This window comes from Strigops habroptila, chromosome 1 (genome assembly GCF_004027225.2).
Source record: "Strigops habroptila isolate Jane chromosome 1, bStrHab1.2.pri, whole genome shotgun sequence".
Classification (NCBI taxonomy): Eukaryota; Metazoa; Chordata; class Aves; order Psittaciformes; family Psittacidae; genus Strigops; species Strigops habroptila.
The window spans coordinates 111,075,781-111,094,620 of NC_044277.2; the positions used below are offsets into that span (position 1 = coordinate 111,075,781).

The 18,840-nt window shown below is 38.7% G+C and overlaps 1 protein-coding gene across 6 annotated transcripts in view; it reads right to left on the bottom strand.

Moving 5' to 3' along the window:
• CCNY (cyclin Y) overlaps positions 1 to 18,840 on the bottom strand; it is a 125,237-nt gene that overhangs the window by 48,360 nt on the left and 58,037 nt on the right. For 4 of the 6 annotated variants that reach the window (XM_030488556.1, XM_030488572.1, XM_030488549.1 and 1 more), the window contains exon 2: positions 1,417 to 1,491. In XM_030488556.1, the coding sequence (XP_030344416.1) occupies positions 1,417 to 1,491 (75 nt within the window). Of the gene's footprint in view, positions 1 to 1,416; positions 1,496 to 18,840 lie in introns of those variants that run through there. The other 2 variants (XM_030488564.1, XM_030488581.1) reach the window with 2 other exon arrangements.

Consider the following 18,840-nt stretch of genomic DNA (forward strand, 5'->3'; position numbering starts at 1 on the left):
GTTTCCCTAATTTCACTGTTCTTGTTCAAAAATAAGTTGTTCTTTGTTCTTAAGCTAGAACAAAGCTTCACAGACAAACTCTTGCATGGCTGTAAACTGTCATTTAAAAAAATGCTTATGGTTAACTCCATACTGTAATAAATTAACCATTATTATTACTACAAGTAAGAATAATCATCAAGTCTGGTCAAAATTGGGGATTTTTTTTGTCCTTTTTAACAAGCTGTAACAAGAAACAGATAGCATCCATATGGGATTATAGAGTCTCAAAACACTATCTAGACATCAATATTCATAATACAGTGTACTATGGAAAAATTATCATTAATTTACAGACTACCAAACCATATTAGAATGGTTAGAATAATATACAAAACCACACAATATGGCACTGACAGAACCAGGGCTGAATTCAGAAGTACAATCTGAAGGGCAACAGAGGTACCAACATAATCAACTCTTCAATTAGGACTTAAATGTATATCCTCTGTGTTCTAGTCATGAGCAAAAATTACCAAAAAAATACAGTAAGTGAAAATTACATTCTTTATAAATCAAATTTGACACTGCAATTTACTATGTAAATCAAAACGGCATTTATAGGCAGCAAAAGAAGGACAAAGAATTCATACTGAACAATCAGAATTACAATGTAGGAACTGCTTTGAAAGTCATGGTAGAAAATAATGTGTTTTGTATTGATTATTCATCTACTTCTAAAACAATTCATACATGTCCAACAGGGAATGAAAAAACCAGAATAAATGGCTTCTATTCTACTATCAAGAGGCTTGCTTAGAAGATAGAACTCCAGAGAGATCATTTTGTCTAAAAGTGAAAGAAAAATCTCCAGGCAGATATATGATTGTATCAAATCCATAACGAAAGAAGAAGAGAGAAAGTTTAGGTGGAATGGGAGTTGTTCTGTTATTAAAATCTAATACTGAGCTCATTTACAGTATCAGCTATATCAGAGGAAACTCTGGACTGTCTTCTTAGTTAATGTAAACTGGCATTTTCTCCAGAAAATACTTTCCACACATTTCCCAGAAGCTTGTCCTAATGTTCAGAGTTTTAAAAAACACAACAGTTACACAGAAAAATCTGGATTCAGGGAAAACATCTTAAAAATATAGTTATATTAAGCTTTATCCATATTTGTAGTTCTGATACAATAACTACTAGGAACTTACAATTTCTGCACACAACAGGACTCAAACCTGCACCTTCTACTACTGGTCTGACAAAATAAATAACTGAAGGTGTGACTTCTTTACACTCTTAACATGATGCCTCTAAAAGCCTCCTTTTTGGGGAGGGGAATTATATATTAAAAGACAATCAATCACATGCATTCAAACAAAGGGGTTAGATATAACTGCAACAGCAAATATTGTAATAAATTCAGTAACCTACCATCTGTTTGTGATTTACTGAGAAATATCGTACTGGCTCGTGGATGATCTGATGGATTGAATTCCATGTTCAAATCTGGAAAGAAAGAAAGAAAGAAAAACACAAAACCATTTATGATTTCTAATGGCATACACAGATTTTCTCATTCTTTTTAATAAGACCAAGTTTACATACTTAGGCAGCTGTTGTAAAACAAAATCCATCTTAAGGCCCACTTTTTTATCCTTCGTCACACACGTGGTTCTTTTTGGCATGCAAATCATTTGCATCAACACAGCTTTGGGATTAGACTTCAGTTCTAAGGGCTGCTTTTGGATTAAAACAGATAAAGCAGCTTGAGAAATTTGTACACAAGAAGTCAGGAATTATCCATTTACTGTCAGTTTCTTCCCACCATGCCCCAAAGCCATTGCTAAGCACAGGAACACAGCTTGTTATATGTAATTATAGGAGAATTAAGTATTACAAAACAAATATGCAACCCACTGTAGATATATGGGTTTCTAAGATTAGATGTGATTAAAATAAGTAGTTATTGCAGCTGCATGTAAAAAAAAAGTCTAGGCCAGAGTGTTTTAAATGGTCAAGATTACAAAAATTTGGAACTTTCCTGATAGTTCACAGATGAACATACTCCTTGCTGTGACAACTTCACAAAAACCCCAAAAAACCCCAAAACCAACAAACCAAACCAGTTCTAAGAAACATTTACCAGGTTAAAGATTCAAATCTATCACACTTTATACAAACTGCTATGAATATTTTCCCTATTGAGGTTAAAATCACTGAATCTACTTGTCCCTAAATTCCACGCCACTACCAATTTGTCAAAACTTCTATGCCTGCATCCACTTGAAAGCCTACTACTAAAAACAGCACATCATTTTAGCATTTTCTTGCTCTCCTAGTGTGGCCAGCTCAACCTTAGTTCTCTTACATTCTCTTGATCTCTAGATATAAATTCTCTTGCATTTGATGCAGGCATTTATGTGAGACTACATATGAGCACCAATATGTTTATCTTCTGTGATTATCCCAGTCTTTCTACATTTCTCTCACTTCCCTTTCGTATCTCTGTAAAAGCTCAGCAAAACTGTAAATTAAGCCTCAGGTCTTATGAAAACAAAAGTAAGTCTTTTTGCCCAGGGGCCAAGTTCTTCTGTCTACAGCTTTCCCTGTTCCTTCACCATCCATCACCATACTCTCTTCTCCTTTTCCCTTTTATTTACCGATTTATGAGGTCTTCCACTTCTCTGCTTTTTTCTCCTGATCAAATACCTCTCTACAAACACACTTTCTATTTGTGTTTTTCCCCTTTATGCTTTCTTGGTTTCCTTTTCATCTGCCTGCATTCTGCAGCCCATGAGATGAGCAGCCTCACATGCTGCTACTACCTGGATGTAACTTCCAGAATAAACAAGATCTTTCTTACAAAGAACAAACCAGAAACACAAAAGAGCAGTTTCTCAGTTGGAAAGGGAGCTTATTATTACTCTTATCAAAGCCACAAAGGAAAACAAATCTAGGAATTTCAAGGAAAAGTAATTTTGATCCTCCCAGAAACCACAGTTTGCAGCCAAGTTTGGAGAAGATTCTAGGAATGTCATTTTACTACTAGTTCTGACTAGTTCTTATTCTGTGAATAAGAAAGAATGTTCTCCTGACACTTTCTGCATCTTATTTAGTTATAGGGAAGAAAAAAAAAAAAAAAAAAAATCCCTTGAGATGGATAGTGCTGGTAAACATCATTTTCCATTTCAAGATAATTTTTCCATTAAGCTGAATTCAAGATGCAATTCATTAAGTACAGAGTAATCAGCATTTTTAAATGGCAAAATACGTTGTCTTTTATCATCCTCTTTATCTTTTATCCAACAGCACAATACATTACCATAAACAAAAAATGCCTTTTTTTTTCTTTTCTAAACCACTACAGATTTTTCTACAAATCTTTTGAAGTACAGCAATGCAAATTCAGTCATCAAAACAGGACCAGCAACACGAAACTGAACTCAACTTACAAAACACCACCCCTAAAACAGAGCATCATTCCTTTCCTTCAGGCCTAGAAAACTGTCTGCTCAGGGAGTAATAACAACCTGGTACAGGCTTACAGTCTGCTTGCAAGGCTGAAAAGAAAAGCAATTTCCCTATCTTGCAGTCAAGTTGTAACTATTTAAGATTCCTGTGTTATAAAAGGCTATTATGCAAAAGCAGTAAACCAACAGAGGACTTAAAGTCCTTGTGGAAAAAAAACCAGCAAGAACTACCAAAAAGCGCTGTCTCTTGCATAAGCTGTTATTCTTCTGACAGGAGCTGAAAGAAGGCCAGCAAAATCCAATCTCGGCAGCTGCAGAGGCCAGACCAGGGATTTCGAACCATCCTGGGAGAGGCAGCTACCCACTGACAGGAGTGACCATGGCTCCTTCCCCTTGCTGAACCCCAAAAAGCACCACGTGTCCTCTTCACATCCCTTCTCACATCCTCCCCAGCAACAGCAGCCATCAAACAGAACCATCTGTCTTTCTCAAATTGCCTGCACGCAAATCAGAGGTTATAGGGAGCGGCAAAGCCCACTAGGGCAGGTTACCCAGCACAAGGTGGCCAGTAGAAGAAAAGTGCTGCTGAGAGAGGCTGGCTCCCCGCCTCCCTTTGAGGAACAGCATAGGTCTCATGGGCTTGCAGGCAGAAGGAAGCACTGACTGGTCGGTGTCTACCTGCAACTCAACCACTCCCAGCTCCTCCAGCTAAAATAATTAGGCAAATCCAAGCATCCCACAGGCCACCTGTGGGACCATATCACTCCAGGCCACCACTGCTGGCATACAGAAGCATTAGAACAGATGAAATTACACAACATGCAATTAAGGTTTCTGTCTCTGGTTGATCTCAGATGTCTTAATTTATTGTACAAGTTGAAGACAAATGCCTTTTTGAATATGGCAACAAATTCTACAAATCTGTCTCTAGAAACCATGTTACAGAACTAAGAGATCACAAATACCTGAAACTATTAACTCATTACCAAAGGGCATTATCCATCAAAAGGTAACCTCCATCCTAAAGAAAATAATATATTCATACTGCTTTAGTGTTACCAGTAGTTCCTTCTAGCATTTTAGAAGTATCGTGAAAACCAGCCATAATATGAAAGTTTTACCAATCTGGGAATGGAATATTCAAAGAGAAAAAGAGATTTAAACTCACAAAAGCAACATCTACTATTCAAGAGAGAGGAAAATGAGACCCAGAATTACAATTACTGAAATCTGCACAAAAATTTTCTCCATTGCTAGCAGTCTGCTCTATGACTCATCATAGTGTTACAAAGGAAAGGTCTAAAGTGGCTACTTCTTCCAACAGCTACCCTGCACTCCAAAATCAGCTTTTAAGAAAAAGTCACTGTCTCACAGACAGTCCAAATCAAAAATCTTTCACTGCAAATGTTCCTTTCAGTTACACAAATGTGGAATGTTTTCCTACATATTTTCATAGTTCAAAGATGACATTTTCTTTTTTCATTGCTGAAGGACTGTTAACTTTGCAAAATGTAACTCCCATCCCTTAAACACCTAAACACTGTGATCCCCCTTGAAAATTTCAGAGGTTTTGCTTTCTCAGGATTACAAACCAAAGGTGTGTGTCTATAAATACATACATACACACACATGCATGTATCTATATAGATAAATATTTAAATCAAACCTAAATTTTGGTTAGCCAAAGCAAAGTCAGAAGTAGATTTTGCATATAACTTAATTTGGTACATAACTGTGCTGAAGCTTAAGAAGTTTAAGACAACCACCAGAAGACCACAATGAGATTCACCATGAGAAACTTAGTTCCTAAAGCCACAGCAGCTACATTCAAATAGAGACATAAAAAGAAGTGAACAGTAAAACAATTCAGTTTCAGATCTGGGGCAAAACTCAGGCAAGATTTTAAATCCCAAAACAGTATCTTAAAAAGCATTACTGAAACCAAAAACACTGAATACAGCTTCAGTTTGGATTTTTTAATAGGATAAGAACAAAGTTCAGATGAGTGTAGAAGAGAACTACAAGAATGACTGGAGGACTGCAGAAAATGCCTTCAAATGAGAGTCTGAGTTCAAACTGTTTAGCTATGAAAAGGGAAAACTAGGAGGTGTCAGCAGTTCACTTGTTCCTTCACAGGGGAAGAGTAAGTACTAAAAGCTCTCTCTAATCTAGCACACGACATAACAAAACCAGTGGAAAATGAAAGCAGAAACATCTTAATTATGACCTTGGGGGGAAAAAAAAGGGGGAGGATAATTAGGCACTGAAGCTCCACACCCAAGAAACATGCACTCAACTTATTTTGATGTCTTCCCCTTCTAGAAGACTGCTTCAGCCAAACATCTTTAGGCTTTAGTCCAGTATGAGTATTTAGGCTCAATTTAATAATAACTACATGCAAGTTACTGGCTTATGATTCATACGCAGGTCAGACCAGATGATCCCAGCGGGCTCTAGCCTAAGTTCTATAAAATCTTCAGAAATAGCAATATTTAAATTATTAAGCAAAAAACCTCAGCAAATCCCAGTGGCACATCTGTAAACTTTCTAAAACTGCACCAAACTCTGCTGCAATTCTTCAGAAAGAGCTGTATTTTCAGACTTGTGGTTGGAATACATTATGCAGAATAAAACCAGAAAGGATGAGTCTAGATCTTTCATGGCAAAATTTTAACAGAAAAAAATAATTGTTTCTTCAACTCACAAGTTTATTGCAATAGAAACAGACACCATGAGAGGATGAAGGATGGGTGCTGTAGCAACTAACTTCTGAGAAACACGCATCAAAGCTTCTGCTGTGACACAAACAGGAAAAACCAACACAGTCGCTGCTTTTCTAACAGCGCACGTGGGCTGCAGCACAGGGAGCAGGTCTGAAAATGTGCTTATTCTATCAGAAAAATAAGATGTTATTTCCTTCCTTTTGAACAATGAAAGTCAGGTAAGTTTGCACTGCCAAAGCTCTGATGCTGATTCAATAAGGGACTAAAGTCTGAGCTGAGTAAAACACTTTAGACAGTTCTGAAATAACCCGGTGGAATTACTTTCCTTCCTTCCCTTCACCCCTGGGACCACAGGCTATCTATCACTGCCACTGCGTAACCACCACTATCATTAAGGAAAGAGATAGCGTCACTTATGTTTCATTATTTAAAGGGTGGCTACAAAGAAGATGGAGACTCCCTTTTTACAAGGAGTCACATGGAAAAGACAAGGGGCAACAGGTAAAAGTTACTCCTGGGGAGATTCCGATTGGACACAAGAAGAAAATTGTTTATACTGAGAACAATCAGCCATTGGAATAATTTCGGGGAAGTGGTGGATTCCCCAATGTTTGACACTTAAGATTCGGCTGGAGAGGGTGCTGGGACATCTAGTCTAGGTCATGCTTTGCCTAGAAAGGTTGGACCAGATGATCCTTGAGGTCCCTTCCAACCTGGTGTTCTACAATTCTGTGATTAGTTTAATGAGGAATCACATGCTTTTCTAGTTATTTAAAGGGAATTCAGATAAGAAAAGAACAGACTTGTTCGGGGCATGCCACAGGGGAAACTGCAGCTGATCAGGCACTACACAAATCACTTGACTGCTTTGTCATCTTTTCTTCACCCACAGCCTGACACTACAGAGCAACTGCCTGGTATGGCCTGGTGGGTGTAAGACAACAAAAACACCGCAAAGGTGCTTATCAAGGAATTAAAAGAACTCAAGCAACAAGCAGTGTTTAAGCCTTACAGCCTTCCAGGAAGCATGTTGAAAGGTAAGAGAAAACAATCCCCAGGAAAGCAGAGGGAAAGGGAAGCACAGGCGACCAAAGGGAAGGGAACGGCTTTCAGGGAGATGGCAAGAGCAGGGCTTTGACTGTGCCCTGATGCGGCTGCAGAATAGCACAGCTGTGCCTCCTTTGCCTAGGCCACCTCCACGGTACCAGCAGGACCTGAAATGTTATTTCTCCTGCTGACAGACTGAAGTTATTGCTCCAGCTCCCAGTGTACCAGCCACACGAAGGAGGTGATGCCATCTGTGGGAAGAGAAACAGAAACAGTATTCTCCAGGCACAGGCCAGGAGGTAAGCTTCCCCAACATTGAACCTAGAAGAAAATGATGAAATAAATTTCAAAAGTCTCATTACGCCTTACGCCTTTCTGCTTGTCTTTTACTCTGGTGGGTTGCTCCCCTCTGTTAACAGCAATTAGTCATTTCAATGTACAGTAACAAAAATTTTCCCTTAAACACTATTATGTTATTGTAATTCCCTCAGGAGCTGGTAAGAGTTAAATGGACACCTCAGCTAGGAGAATCCCCCTCATATGTCTCTAGCCAAATGAAGAAAAAAAACAAAGACTAAAAAAAGAACAGAGAGCAAAGAAAGAAGACTGAAGAAAGCAACCTCTCACAATTATTATCCATTTTCTTAGACTTTATTTTAAATGACCATAATTTATGCAAAGGAGCCACGATACAATCTTAAATTTGGAAAATCATAGCACTAAATCTAGTACTAAAGTTTCCATTTGAGACTTCTGTACATTAACGTCTCTAAAACATGGGATGTGCCAAGCACTGGGACTAAAATAATTCACTGGGATGAATAAATAAAGCACTGGGATGCTTTCTGTTCAGAAGTTTTTATAGCTTTCAAGTCAAAATAAAGACTGAATTGTATAGGATGATTCCACTGGGTAATAACAATAACTGCATCTGCTTTTACACTAAAGCTTCCAAGATGTGAGATCCACTACCAGAAGCTTCAGATTATGCCATTCAAACATCACACAATCACAACATGAAGATTTATCAGTGTCAGACCACAAGATGGATCTGTGCCTTTTTACAGTACTTCATGTCTAGTGCAAGCAGCAGCTAACCTACCCCAAACGAAAATGTCTCTCAGTGTCAGTGCCTGCTGTATTCTTGTAAGAACAAATGTTTATGATAATGTTCCAGTAAACTTTAACAGTGATTATGAAAAGAAACGAAAGTTGGAAATTGGAAGACTTTCAAGAGGCAATTGGCTGGAAGGGTAAACTCCTTCAGGTTTGGCTAGGTCACTGGAAAAACTTGGATGTGATCTTTGCTATCCTGGAGCTACAGTATTCTCTGCGTACCATTCCAAGCAAACGACGGGCATGACATTTCTCAGCAAGCTCCAATTACATGGTGACTCTGTTCCAGGCTCTGCTCTGATCATGGTCTTTGAGGGAGACAGATAGTTCATCAATAAAAGGAGCCCTCTGTGGCAAATAATGCTTGTTTCTGTACAGTTATTCCTGACCAGTCAGCCAAGTTACAACGCAGAGCAGTTCTCATGGACACAGCTGTATTTATTTTCTCTTCTAGAAGGAAAATCACATATATAACTTTTCACAGAACAAGGCTGAACAAGGTTTGTATCCAGGATTTTTAGTTCTGTATCATTTTTCAGGATTCGTATTCCCTTTCACAAGAGTCTTTCCCAACTAACTAGACACATCTCCAGAGCAAATTAAATCATTTGACATTACGTGACATGTAAGCCTCTTTAACGTCTCCTTATGTTTAGAAAAGATACCAATTAATAAATCTTTTCCATCTCAAGTACATCTCACAAGTGTCTTTCAGATATTCCAGTACTGCATATATTAGTTTTTGCTTTAACTGCAACCAAAATGAAGTTTAAAAGTTTTAGTGATACCTAAGACAATAGATGATAAGAAAACAAAAAATGCAATCACATATCCACCCACACCACCACATCATTTCTGACTCCTTGGCATGAAGTAGGAAGCAGGTTTCAGCCCAGCAGATTCAGGCAGCAAGACCAAGCAGACACTGCAGCCTCCCTCAGAGGGGAGGCTCGTCTGGATGAACAGTGTCAGGGAAACAAAGCTGAAGTCAAGGCAAGGAAATACACATGATGTTTCAGCTCTGCTGTTGGAGTACAAAGATGGGGTAAGGCTTGCCATCATTTTTTCAGAAGCATGGTCTGCTCTGAGTATTGTAAGTAATAAAAACAATAATATGAAAACATTATTCCCACAAAACGTTTTTTTCAGTAACCATATGTGATGTGGCTGCCCTCAAGAAATGCAAGATGAAGAGAGGAACTACAGTGCACACTCAAAAAAAGAGTGTATCTTGCTTTGCACTTCTGCACTTTGCTGTGCATTCCCCATCACTGCTCATTTTCTCACCGCTGACCTTTCCATTTTGTTACTAAACACCACTCTTTGGCACTTGAGCACACAGTACTCAAGTTTCCCAGTTGCACTTTCTCTCCTAATAGCCTTCCTCCATTCAGTGACACTAGCTGTGATCGTATCAGCATGCATCCCTTCAGAAACACCTCTCCATTGCAAGTGCATTTCTACATAAGGCAGCAGAGTGTCACCCCCTGGACTGCTTCATCACCTGTTTCCAGTGGGTTTTCCGAACACTCTGTAACTACTGCCTGATTTTGTTAATGTGCCCCACTTAAGAAATGTGTAGCAACAAAAGGAACAAAGCCACTGTCCTATTAACCTCAAAACGAAATTCTGCATTTCTCTAATGCCCCAGTGACACTGAGCACCACAAATGCTTTTTCCCTAATGCATTCTTACTTCACATATACACCACTTTCAAATTAATTTACTCTGCCCTATTAGATCAAAAGGTAGATACAATAGAATATAAAGAGCTGTAAAAGAGTTTAAAATAAAATTATTAAAAACTAAATCTTATTTTTCTTCCCACAAAAGTATCAGAAAAAATACACTGATTCACTTACAACTCATTATGATAATCATTTAACATGATGCATGTAACATCTTTTACAGATATATAAACACAGTACCATTACAGACCTAAACAAATGACACCAGCTGTTGCCATACCGCATTATTTTACTTGTCACTTCAAAACATTCAAACAGTACTACTATACTCTCCACCACAGAGGCATCAAGCCATCAATGCCCCAAGTGACGCTTGCTGTGATCCCAGGCACACGTCACAAATTTAACCCAGAGGTTAGCAGCTGGCAGGGAATTATTTGTCACCAAGTCAAACACACACTAGTCAGCAGAAGTGTTGGGTTAACCTACAGCAAAGTTAACCAATTTTACTTGAAATTACAGATCAAAACCAAGTCAGCAGCATAATCATCATCATTTCACAGCTGAGTTGACATTATAAATTTGAATCTTCAATGGAAGCATTATCTGCAGCTTTGCACCAAGGTGTATGCATTTCACCATTCCTCAAAACACAGGCATTATTGCCATGTGGATCAGTAAGAACTGGAATGACCTTAAGGATGTGTTACGTTCTGGCAAAGCAGAGCACAAGAGCTTGAGCTGTAGCTCAATTCCTCATCTAGAAAAAAGTAATTTCATAATAGTGACTGAAGTTCTGAGGAGCCCTTATATCAGCACAGTAGAGCAGGACAGGCTTACCCTTCCTCATTCCCTTACAGAAATGACTTTAACAAATGCCAGTGAAAATGGCATTTTTCCAGGATCTCTTCTTTTTCCTTTTGCTTCCTCAGAGAGCCATGTGACCTAAAGTAGGTAGGTAATCCACGAAATACGAACAGAAAAAAACCTTATCCTGCTTTCTCAGAAAATTTAGTGCAAGTGTATTATAGAACACTTGTAAGGCTACATCTGTGACTTCAAGGGCTTTTTTAATATATAAAAATGTAATTTGCAATCTTTTCTGAGGAACACCACAGGATACTTGGTAAACTACAATAACAGGCTTTCAATTTTTCCCCTGCAGATTTGTATTCACATGGCAACCAAATTACCATGCTACCAAGACACAGTGTTAAATCAGTACTAAATGCAGTTTGCCACCTAAAATTGAAAAGCAACTGACATTAAATTAAAAACCTCTCTCATCACTGCACTCTCACATTTGTGAATGTATGCAAAAGCCCACAAACACATACAGCTAAAGTGCATGTGCATGTACATACACATATCTGAGCCACTGAGCACTTCCACTACTGAGTTGTAGAGCTGTCCCCAGGCCCAGGAGGCTGTCTCCTTAAAGTCGTATGGCATAACACATTCAATAGCTAGCTCAACAAATACCCACTTCGGATGGAGCCATGTAATTCTTGCCCAGACTCCAGACAGCATAGCTTCTAAAACACCATGATCTTGCAAGTCTTTTGTCTGTCCTCAACAACCCCTTAATTCACACTCACATGTCCTATACACCAAGCAAAGAAAAAGGAGCAATAAGGGGAAAAAGGATACGTTAAACTTTGAAGAAAACAATTGCAGATCTTTAACTGACATTTATTCTCAGTCTCTGATTGAGTTCGTTAATCGACACTTGTTCTCAGAGTCAGCTCAGACTCATTAAGTGCTGATCTTGAAGAAACACCTTGTAACATTTGAGTATGTTGCAAAATTATCACTATAGGAGGTAGCATTTCCAGAGTGATAAAAAGCAGTATGTTGGTATCATCTTGTTATTTGCTGTGAATTTATAATGATTTAAAATACTGCCATCCATCTTCATTGTGATTTACTGTATTAATCTGAATATGTGAATAGCTCTAAACAGCCACAAAAAAGTCTTAAATTTACTTTTAAATCAAAATCATACACAAACTCATCCCAAACATGGACTTATTCCCAAAATTACATTGGCTCAGCACCCAGGACAAGTAACATTCAGTCCCAGAGCAGTAATTAGTTTCAGATCCAGTATCTTCCAACCCTCTAGCTCTTAATACGAGCTAAAAAAAGGGATAAAAACAACTTCCTATTTGTTTTCCCAATCATGTGTCCACAGCCACTGCATATAATACTCAAGTCTTGAGGCTGACCTGATCAGCCACAAGTAAGGCAGCCATTGTAAATCCAGGCAGATGAAACTTCATCAGATCAAACCCAGAACAAGGATACCTTGTGCTACTGGTAAGAAGAGGGAAGGTCCAAAGGCATGCAAGGTTAAATAATGCACAGTACAGACAAAAAAGTTAAAGGGGGTGCTGGTAATTCCATTACAGATGAGGAACTGAGGCAAAGGAATAAAGTCAAGGCATTATAAAGATTATAGTGCCATTTTGCACAGCTCTCCAGATCAGACTCCAAGCCTCAATCTACACAGTCAGAAAAAGAAGAGCACATAGGGGTCACGCTGACACTATGTGCTGCTTATTTATTAAGCAGCAGTATCTTGTTTCCAGATTATGGGAGTTGTTCCATGTTCCAAGGCTACTGTAAATATACATGCAAATGTCAGACCATGTGTAACGTAACATTTTTGGACAAACACTTCCTATCATTGCCTGGCAGGAAAATGCTAATTTAACTCACCACGTTCAATTCTTTGAGCTTTTTTTTTGTGTTAAATAACACAATACTGTTTTCAGAATTGCTATGACAAAAGAGAATCAGAAAAAGCAATATATTAAACCAGAAAAGATAATATCTAATGCAGCATACTAATCAGGATGATTTCATCCAGTCTCCTTCAAGACAATCTACTGAGGGAATCTACTGACAGGGAAGAATAACCACATCACAAGCAATTTGTACTCTTGTCAGCAACGCATTTAGTCACACCATAGATTAAATGTTTAAGCAATTGCTAAGCAGACGTGAAATTTTCCAATCTGAAGGCCTAGGTCAAATCTGCTAATAAAAAGAATTAAATACAGTGAGTCATTTCACTCAGGACCGCATCTCCTCACTTCAAATCTCACCAGAGGTTTTTTCATTAAAACACAACAGGCAGTTGACATCACAGCAGAGGTTTTACTGACAAGTGCTAATAGGTATAGAAGCAGACACCCAATCAAAACCTGACTGCCCTTTCAAAGCAGAAAAAAAACCCCACCCAAAACCAAACAATTTCATACATTCAGGAATCATCACATAGAATGAACATGTGATATCCACCTGAAGGTCCTACTCTTACGAACAACCTATTTTTAACAATAGTGATATTTAAAGTAAATACATACACAGGGGGAAAGTTGAGCAGGCTATCTGTAATGGGACATTATGTCTCTCAGACTTTCTGAATCATAGAATCATAAATCGTAGAATGGTTTGGGTTGGAAAGGACCTTAAGATCATCTGGTTCCAACTCCCCATCATGGGCAGGGACACCTTCCGTTAGACCAGGTTGCTCAAAGCCCCATCCAACCTGGCCTTGAACACTGCCAGGGATGGGGCATCCACAACTTCTCTGGGCAACCTGTGCCAGTGCCTCACCACCCTCACACGGAAGAACTTCTTCCTTATGCCTGATCTTAATCTCTCCTCTTCCAGTTTAAAGCCATCCCCCTTGTCCTATCACTACATGCCCTTCTAAAAACTCCCTCTCCAGATTTCTTGTAGGCCACCTTCAGGTATGGGAAGTCTGCTGCAAGGTCTTCCCAGAGCCTTCTTTTCTCCAGGATGAAGATCTCCAACTCTCTCAGCCTAAAGTTCCTTAAAGGAATAATAAACATTTGCATAAGAGGGACCTGGAAGATACAACCTACTTGGCCTTCCAAAAGGCTTTAACAAGCCTTTCACCTGCTTCTGAAACTAAGTGGACATTCAGTGGTCAGAAAGGCCAGACACAAACTGCTTAAAATATGGGTAATGAAGCACAGGATGAAATTATGACTTTTCAACAACTGTTCTCTATTGGTTTTCAACACATTCAAAACCATAAAGTCAATTTAATAAGATGGCAAAGTCTGCAGATGACAGGACATAACATAGCAAACTAGCATCAGCTATGAAGAATGTCTTAGCTTCTGGTCAACAAAATGACAGATGTAGATAAATGCAAAAAACTGGGGCACCTAGGAAAAAAATTCTAAATTCATCTTCAAAATTATGATCTTCAAATATTCCTACTCAGGAAATATGTTGTAGAAACTGGGAACAAATGCAACTAGTACAGACAGATTCAAACCACACAAAAGGAGGTGGCCCTTCAGCAACATTAACACCGTGGAACTACTTTTTACCCAACACTGAAGTAGCTACAGTTTCAAAGAGTTCAAAAGAGATTAGACAGGTTCCCAGAAGACAAATTCATTAAGAATTGCAAAGTACATAATAACAGCTCAGGAAGTTCCCAGGGTGCAACTGTAGGGCAACTACGTATTCTGAAGAAATATTGTTATGTTTCTCTGTTTCATATTCCGGCATCAGCTCCTGCAGGAGACAGGAGAGATGGCTCAGCAGAACTCTGGTATAACCAACACTACTCACATTAAAATCCTGTTACATTGTGATCTGATAAACTAGCGAAATAAACAGTTTAAATTAAACTAAATAAATCCTTTGTCTTTGAGGCCTACTGCAATATCTGAATTAACTAAACCCAAAGCATGCTTTCTAAGCAAGGAGAAAAGCTGTCATTGCCTAGTAGTTTAACATTAACTAACTCTTCTCCCCTGCTCTAGTTTTGTCAACTTTCTAGCATCAGATTTATTGCAGCATATGGACTTTCATCCTCAGAGAGCACTGACCAGACATGCATCTGTCTTTGTGGTACATGATGTTCTGGCAAGCAGTAGGAAAGGAAGGTACTGCATGCCTTGTGCATTGACCACAGAAACCAAAGTACAGATGAGTCAGAAGTGAAACAAGTCCAAACCAAATTTTCAGTAAGGGCCCAATTATTCATCTCCTACTGGCCATGCTACCACACCAGTTAACTTTCAGGTCAGGGGATTGCCATGTTGCAGTTTTTCTAGTTGAAATAACGGTCAAGTCCTATCTAACACTATATACATGTCGGTCCACTGCAAATTGCTTAAGGATCTGGACCAGTCTAGGAAGAATTGGTCATTAACCTTCTTTTTCGTACTGGTATATAGCTAGACTAAAGCCATACATTAAACCCCATACCTTTCTGATTTGTAAAACAATAACTAGAGTTGCCAGTTCTGCAGGAAAAATTTACAGTATTTTTGGGTAGAGAGGAACAGAGCCTTTAGGTTTTGGGCTTGGTGTTTTGAGTTGTTGCCTTCCACATGCCTCTCTGGAAATGAATTAAATACAGATTTTGTAGACCTTTGCTATCTGTGAAAGGATCACAAGAGGGAGTTTAGCTTTCATCTGGGTTGCTTTGCTTACTACAGTCCCCACATTTTGCAGTGGGCATCTGCTTCAGGTATGTGGAACAGCATAAGAAACAGAAAAAGAGTATGAAATAAACCAAAGAAGATAAACATAAAAGCAGAAATGGGAAGAAAATGACAGGCAATACTGTATCATGAACAGGGAAAAGAAAAGCTGCAGCAACGACTATATCTAAATATCTAAAATGCTAAAGCATACTCAGAAACAGGCAGGGGAGACAACCAGACCGTGGGATGGCAAAGAAATGGCTCATGAGTTAACATCTAATAGTTTTTGGTGAACACTTCTGACTGATGCTTATTAAACACGTTATTCAACACACAGCTGGTAACACATTTATACAACAACTCCAGGTTTTGAAAAAGCTCTGGCTGTAAGAAGGGACTGGATCCTGACTCCACCAAAGTGCCTACACCAGGCTGCCTGCCACACTTGAAGCACACCACTGCTCAGGGAGAGCCAGAGAAACTTACAACACTTCAGTAAATGTAGATCAAAACTGCCACTGCTTTTTATACACCCCGAGACTTTGGTGGAATTATTTTTTGTCAGTATTTTTCAAGATACCACAAGTTCACATTTCTAAAAATTAACAGGTTTTGGATGCAGAGAAATGTTCAACTGTAGCGTTTTCATTCCGACACACACTTTATAAATCATGACCATTGCCAGCTAGACAGATGAATCACAAATGGAACATAACAAAACAAATAAAGAAAAAAATCCTCTTAAACACTGATGTTTAAATGTTCCCTCATTGCCTTATAGATCTTCACAAATGTGTGAAGGTACAATATTGTTTCATGATTTGAAGACCCAACTGGCCTCTGATGACCTGCATAAAGGGAAGAGTTTCTTCGCCTGAACCTCATTCACATCCCAGTTGTGCAGAAAAAAATCACTTGACTGACCAGTTTCACCTACTGCTAGTATTCAGTTTGAAGCCAATCTGCACTTCATCCTCACCACCCCCTGCACAAACTCCCTGATACTTCTGCTGTAATAATGCTGCAGAATTTGGCAGCTCGTAGCCTCCTTTTATATAAGGGGAAGAATTAATTTCACTTTGCTGTTTGTACTTTGTCCTAGCGATATGGAACACACAGAGGATTTGATTATATAATCTGCAGATATGTGGGAGGGATTTGGAGGCTTGCCTGAAAACCTGACACTTCTTACACGTTCAAAAGCTCAGTAACATGTTTTTCCAAAGTACACATCCATGTAGCTGAAATCTCAACTGAGTTCCTCCACTCTTATGTCATAAAAATCATTACCAAAAACCCAAAAGTCACACAGGCAAGAAGGTAAATTTAATAAAATAAATAAATAAATAAATACATAAAAGCAGACAGGACATCTGTTCAATAACTTGGGCTTTGTCCTGTTGTAAATGAGAAAAGCTCCAAAGAAATTAACGAATTTACACCCATTTGTACTACCAGATAACTTCAGTGGTTTCAGTCCAAATACCAGCAGATCAGTCACTGTAAAATACAGCCACCAGAATTGACATTGACGTCACTGCTGTTGGCAGCTTTTTCTGAGAACCTGTGGACCAGCTGAACCCTAGCCTTTTCTCAATAAACACTCAGGCACGTAACACATCAGCAGTTCCAGCGACAGCAGTGTTACTTCCCACTCCTTTTATCTATCACTTTTCAATGTGCCTTGGTCTTAAGGCAGCTGAAGTCTTCCAGGTATCAATGAAGTCACTCTGTCTTCATTACCAGAAATAGGCTAAGATTTTCAAAAATACCACAGACAAGTTTTAAAATTCACTTTGCAATGTTAAGGAAAGTTCCAATTATTCTATTTGAAGCCTTACAGAACTGGAAAAAGGTACAGAAGGCAGACAAGGTTTAACTAGATATATTTTTACAGCACAAGTACTAGCAAGGTGAAGATAGCTGAAAGGTATCAGCCTTTGAAAAATCATTAGCATCATTTTTGTTTTCTCTTTTTCTACCTTTAAAACTTGATGATGTCTCCAATCTGTCTGACCTCAAAAGCAGTAAATTATTTGTCCTCAATACAATTATATCTGTACACTGAAAATCAGTTTATGAGTGTTTTTAATTCTGATGGGTTTATCTTACATTTCTTCTTTGAGAAATGCAGATGAAACTTCCACAAATGGACATTAATTTGCTCCCATATAAGTAAGTGGAAAACAGCTAATCTATTCCTGGAGCCTTTTTAAGATCTTAGTCACTTTTTACCAATGCTGACAAGAGATGCCCTAAATTATTTTATATATCAACTTTTATATCAATTTTTTATATCAACCAAATATGGAAATATATTCTGCAAATTCACAGTACTCCTTTTCTTCAAAATACCAGGATGACTGAAGAAACAGAAACAATTTTTGAGATACCCATCTCAAAGGTTTGCCACGGGCCTCATGCCTTAGCTTTCGGTACATATGTTGCATTCCCTGGCACCCGTGCGCCATGAGCTACTGGTATTTCTGGCGTTGTCTTCTCTTAAGCACGATAAGGAGAAGGTTGGCATTACAGTTGAGGCAAAAGGCTGGGACTCCTGAGATTCAGGATAAGCATTTGACCGCCACAAACTTATTGTGGAATTGCATGAATCATTCTCCTGGATTCTTAACCTTAGTGTATTGACTCACTCACACTTTTAAACCTTTTGGAAGGATGATTATTTGTTGCTTTAACTATGCCACGTAGCACCTCAAGGCTCATACAGCAGTCTGTCAAAGACTGTCTGCACTAAAGCAACACAAATGAATTTCAAATCAATAGCCATGTGTGATTCAGGAGAAGAGTTTACACAGAGCTTATGAAAACTTTCAGATTTTAAGAACCTGCTACTAAGAAAGCTGCCATACCTTGGAGTGCCTTAGTCTATCCTTCCTGAAGAGGACCCTAGCAGGTACTCACCAAATTAAGACATCTGTACTTAAACCAAGTATTTGAAAGACTAATGAGAGTGGCTGAAAAAGCTACTTTTTCAGCTAAGAAAATGAGTTTGGGGACTGGAAGATACCAAAGGAGGCAAGAGGACAGAGCTGACACAGGCAGGCTTTGGGCACATTTGGCAGGGAGAAGAGATGAACATGGGTGCTCTTGCAAAAGAATTCTGGATCTTGCTCTTCAGTCCAAACTGTTCCAGAAGAGGAAACAGAGCAGAGGGCATATGCTTTTACCTAATCTGTGAGTATTTTACACTACTAAGTAACTAGCATTGATGTCCTAAAATTCTTCATAGGGTCACACATAACACACACCTACACATGCAGTGGATGCCCCAGAAAGCCAATATGGGCGGACATTTGGGACACTCTAG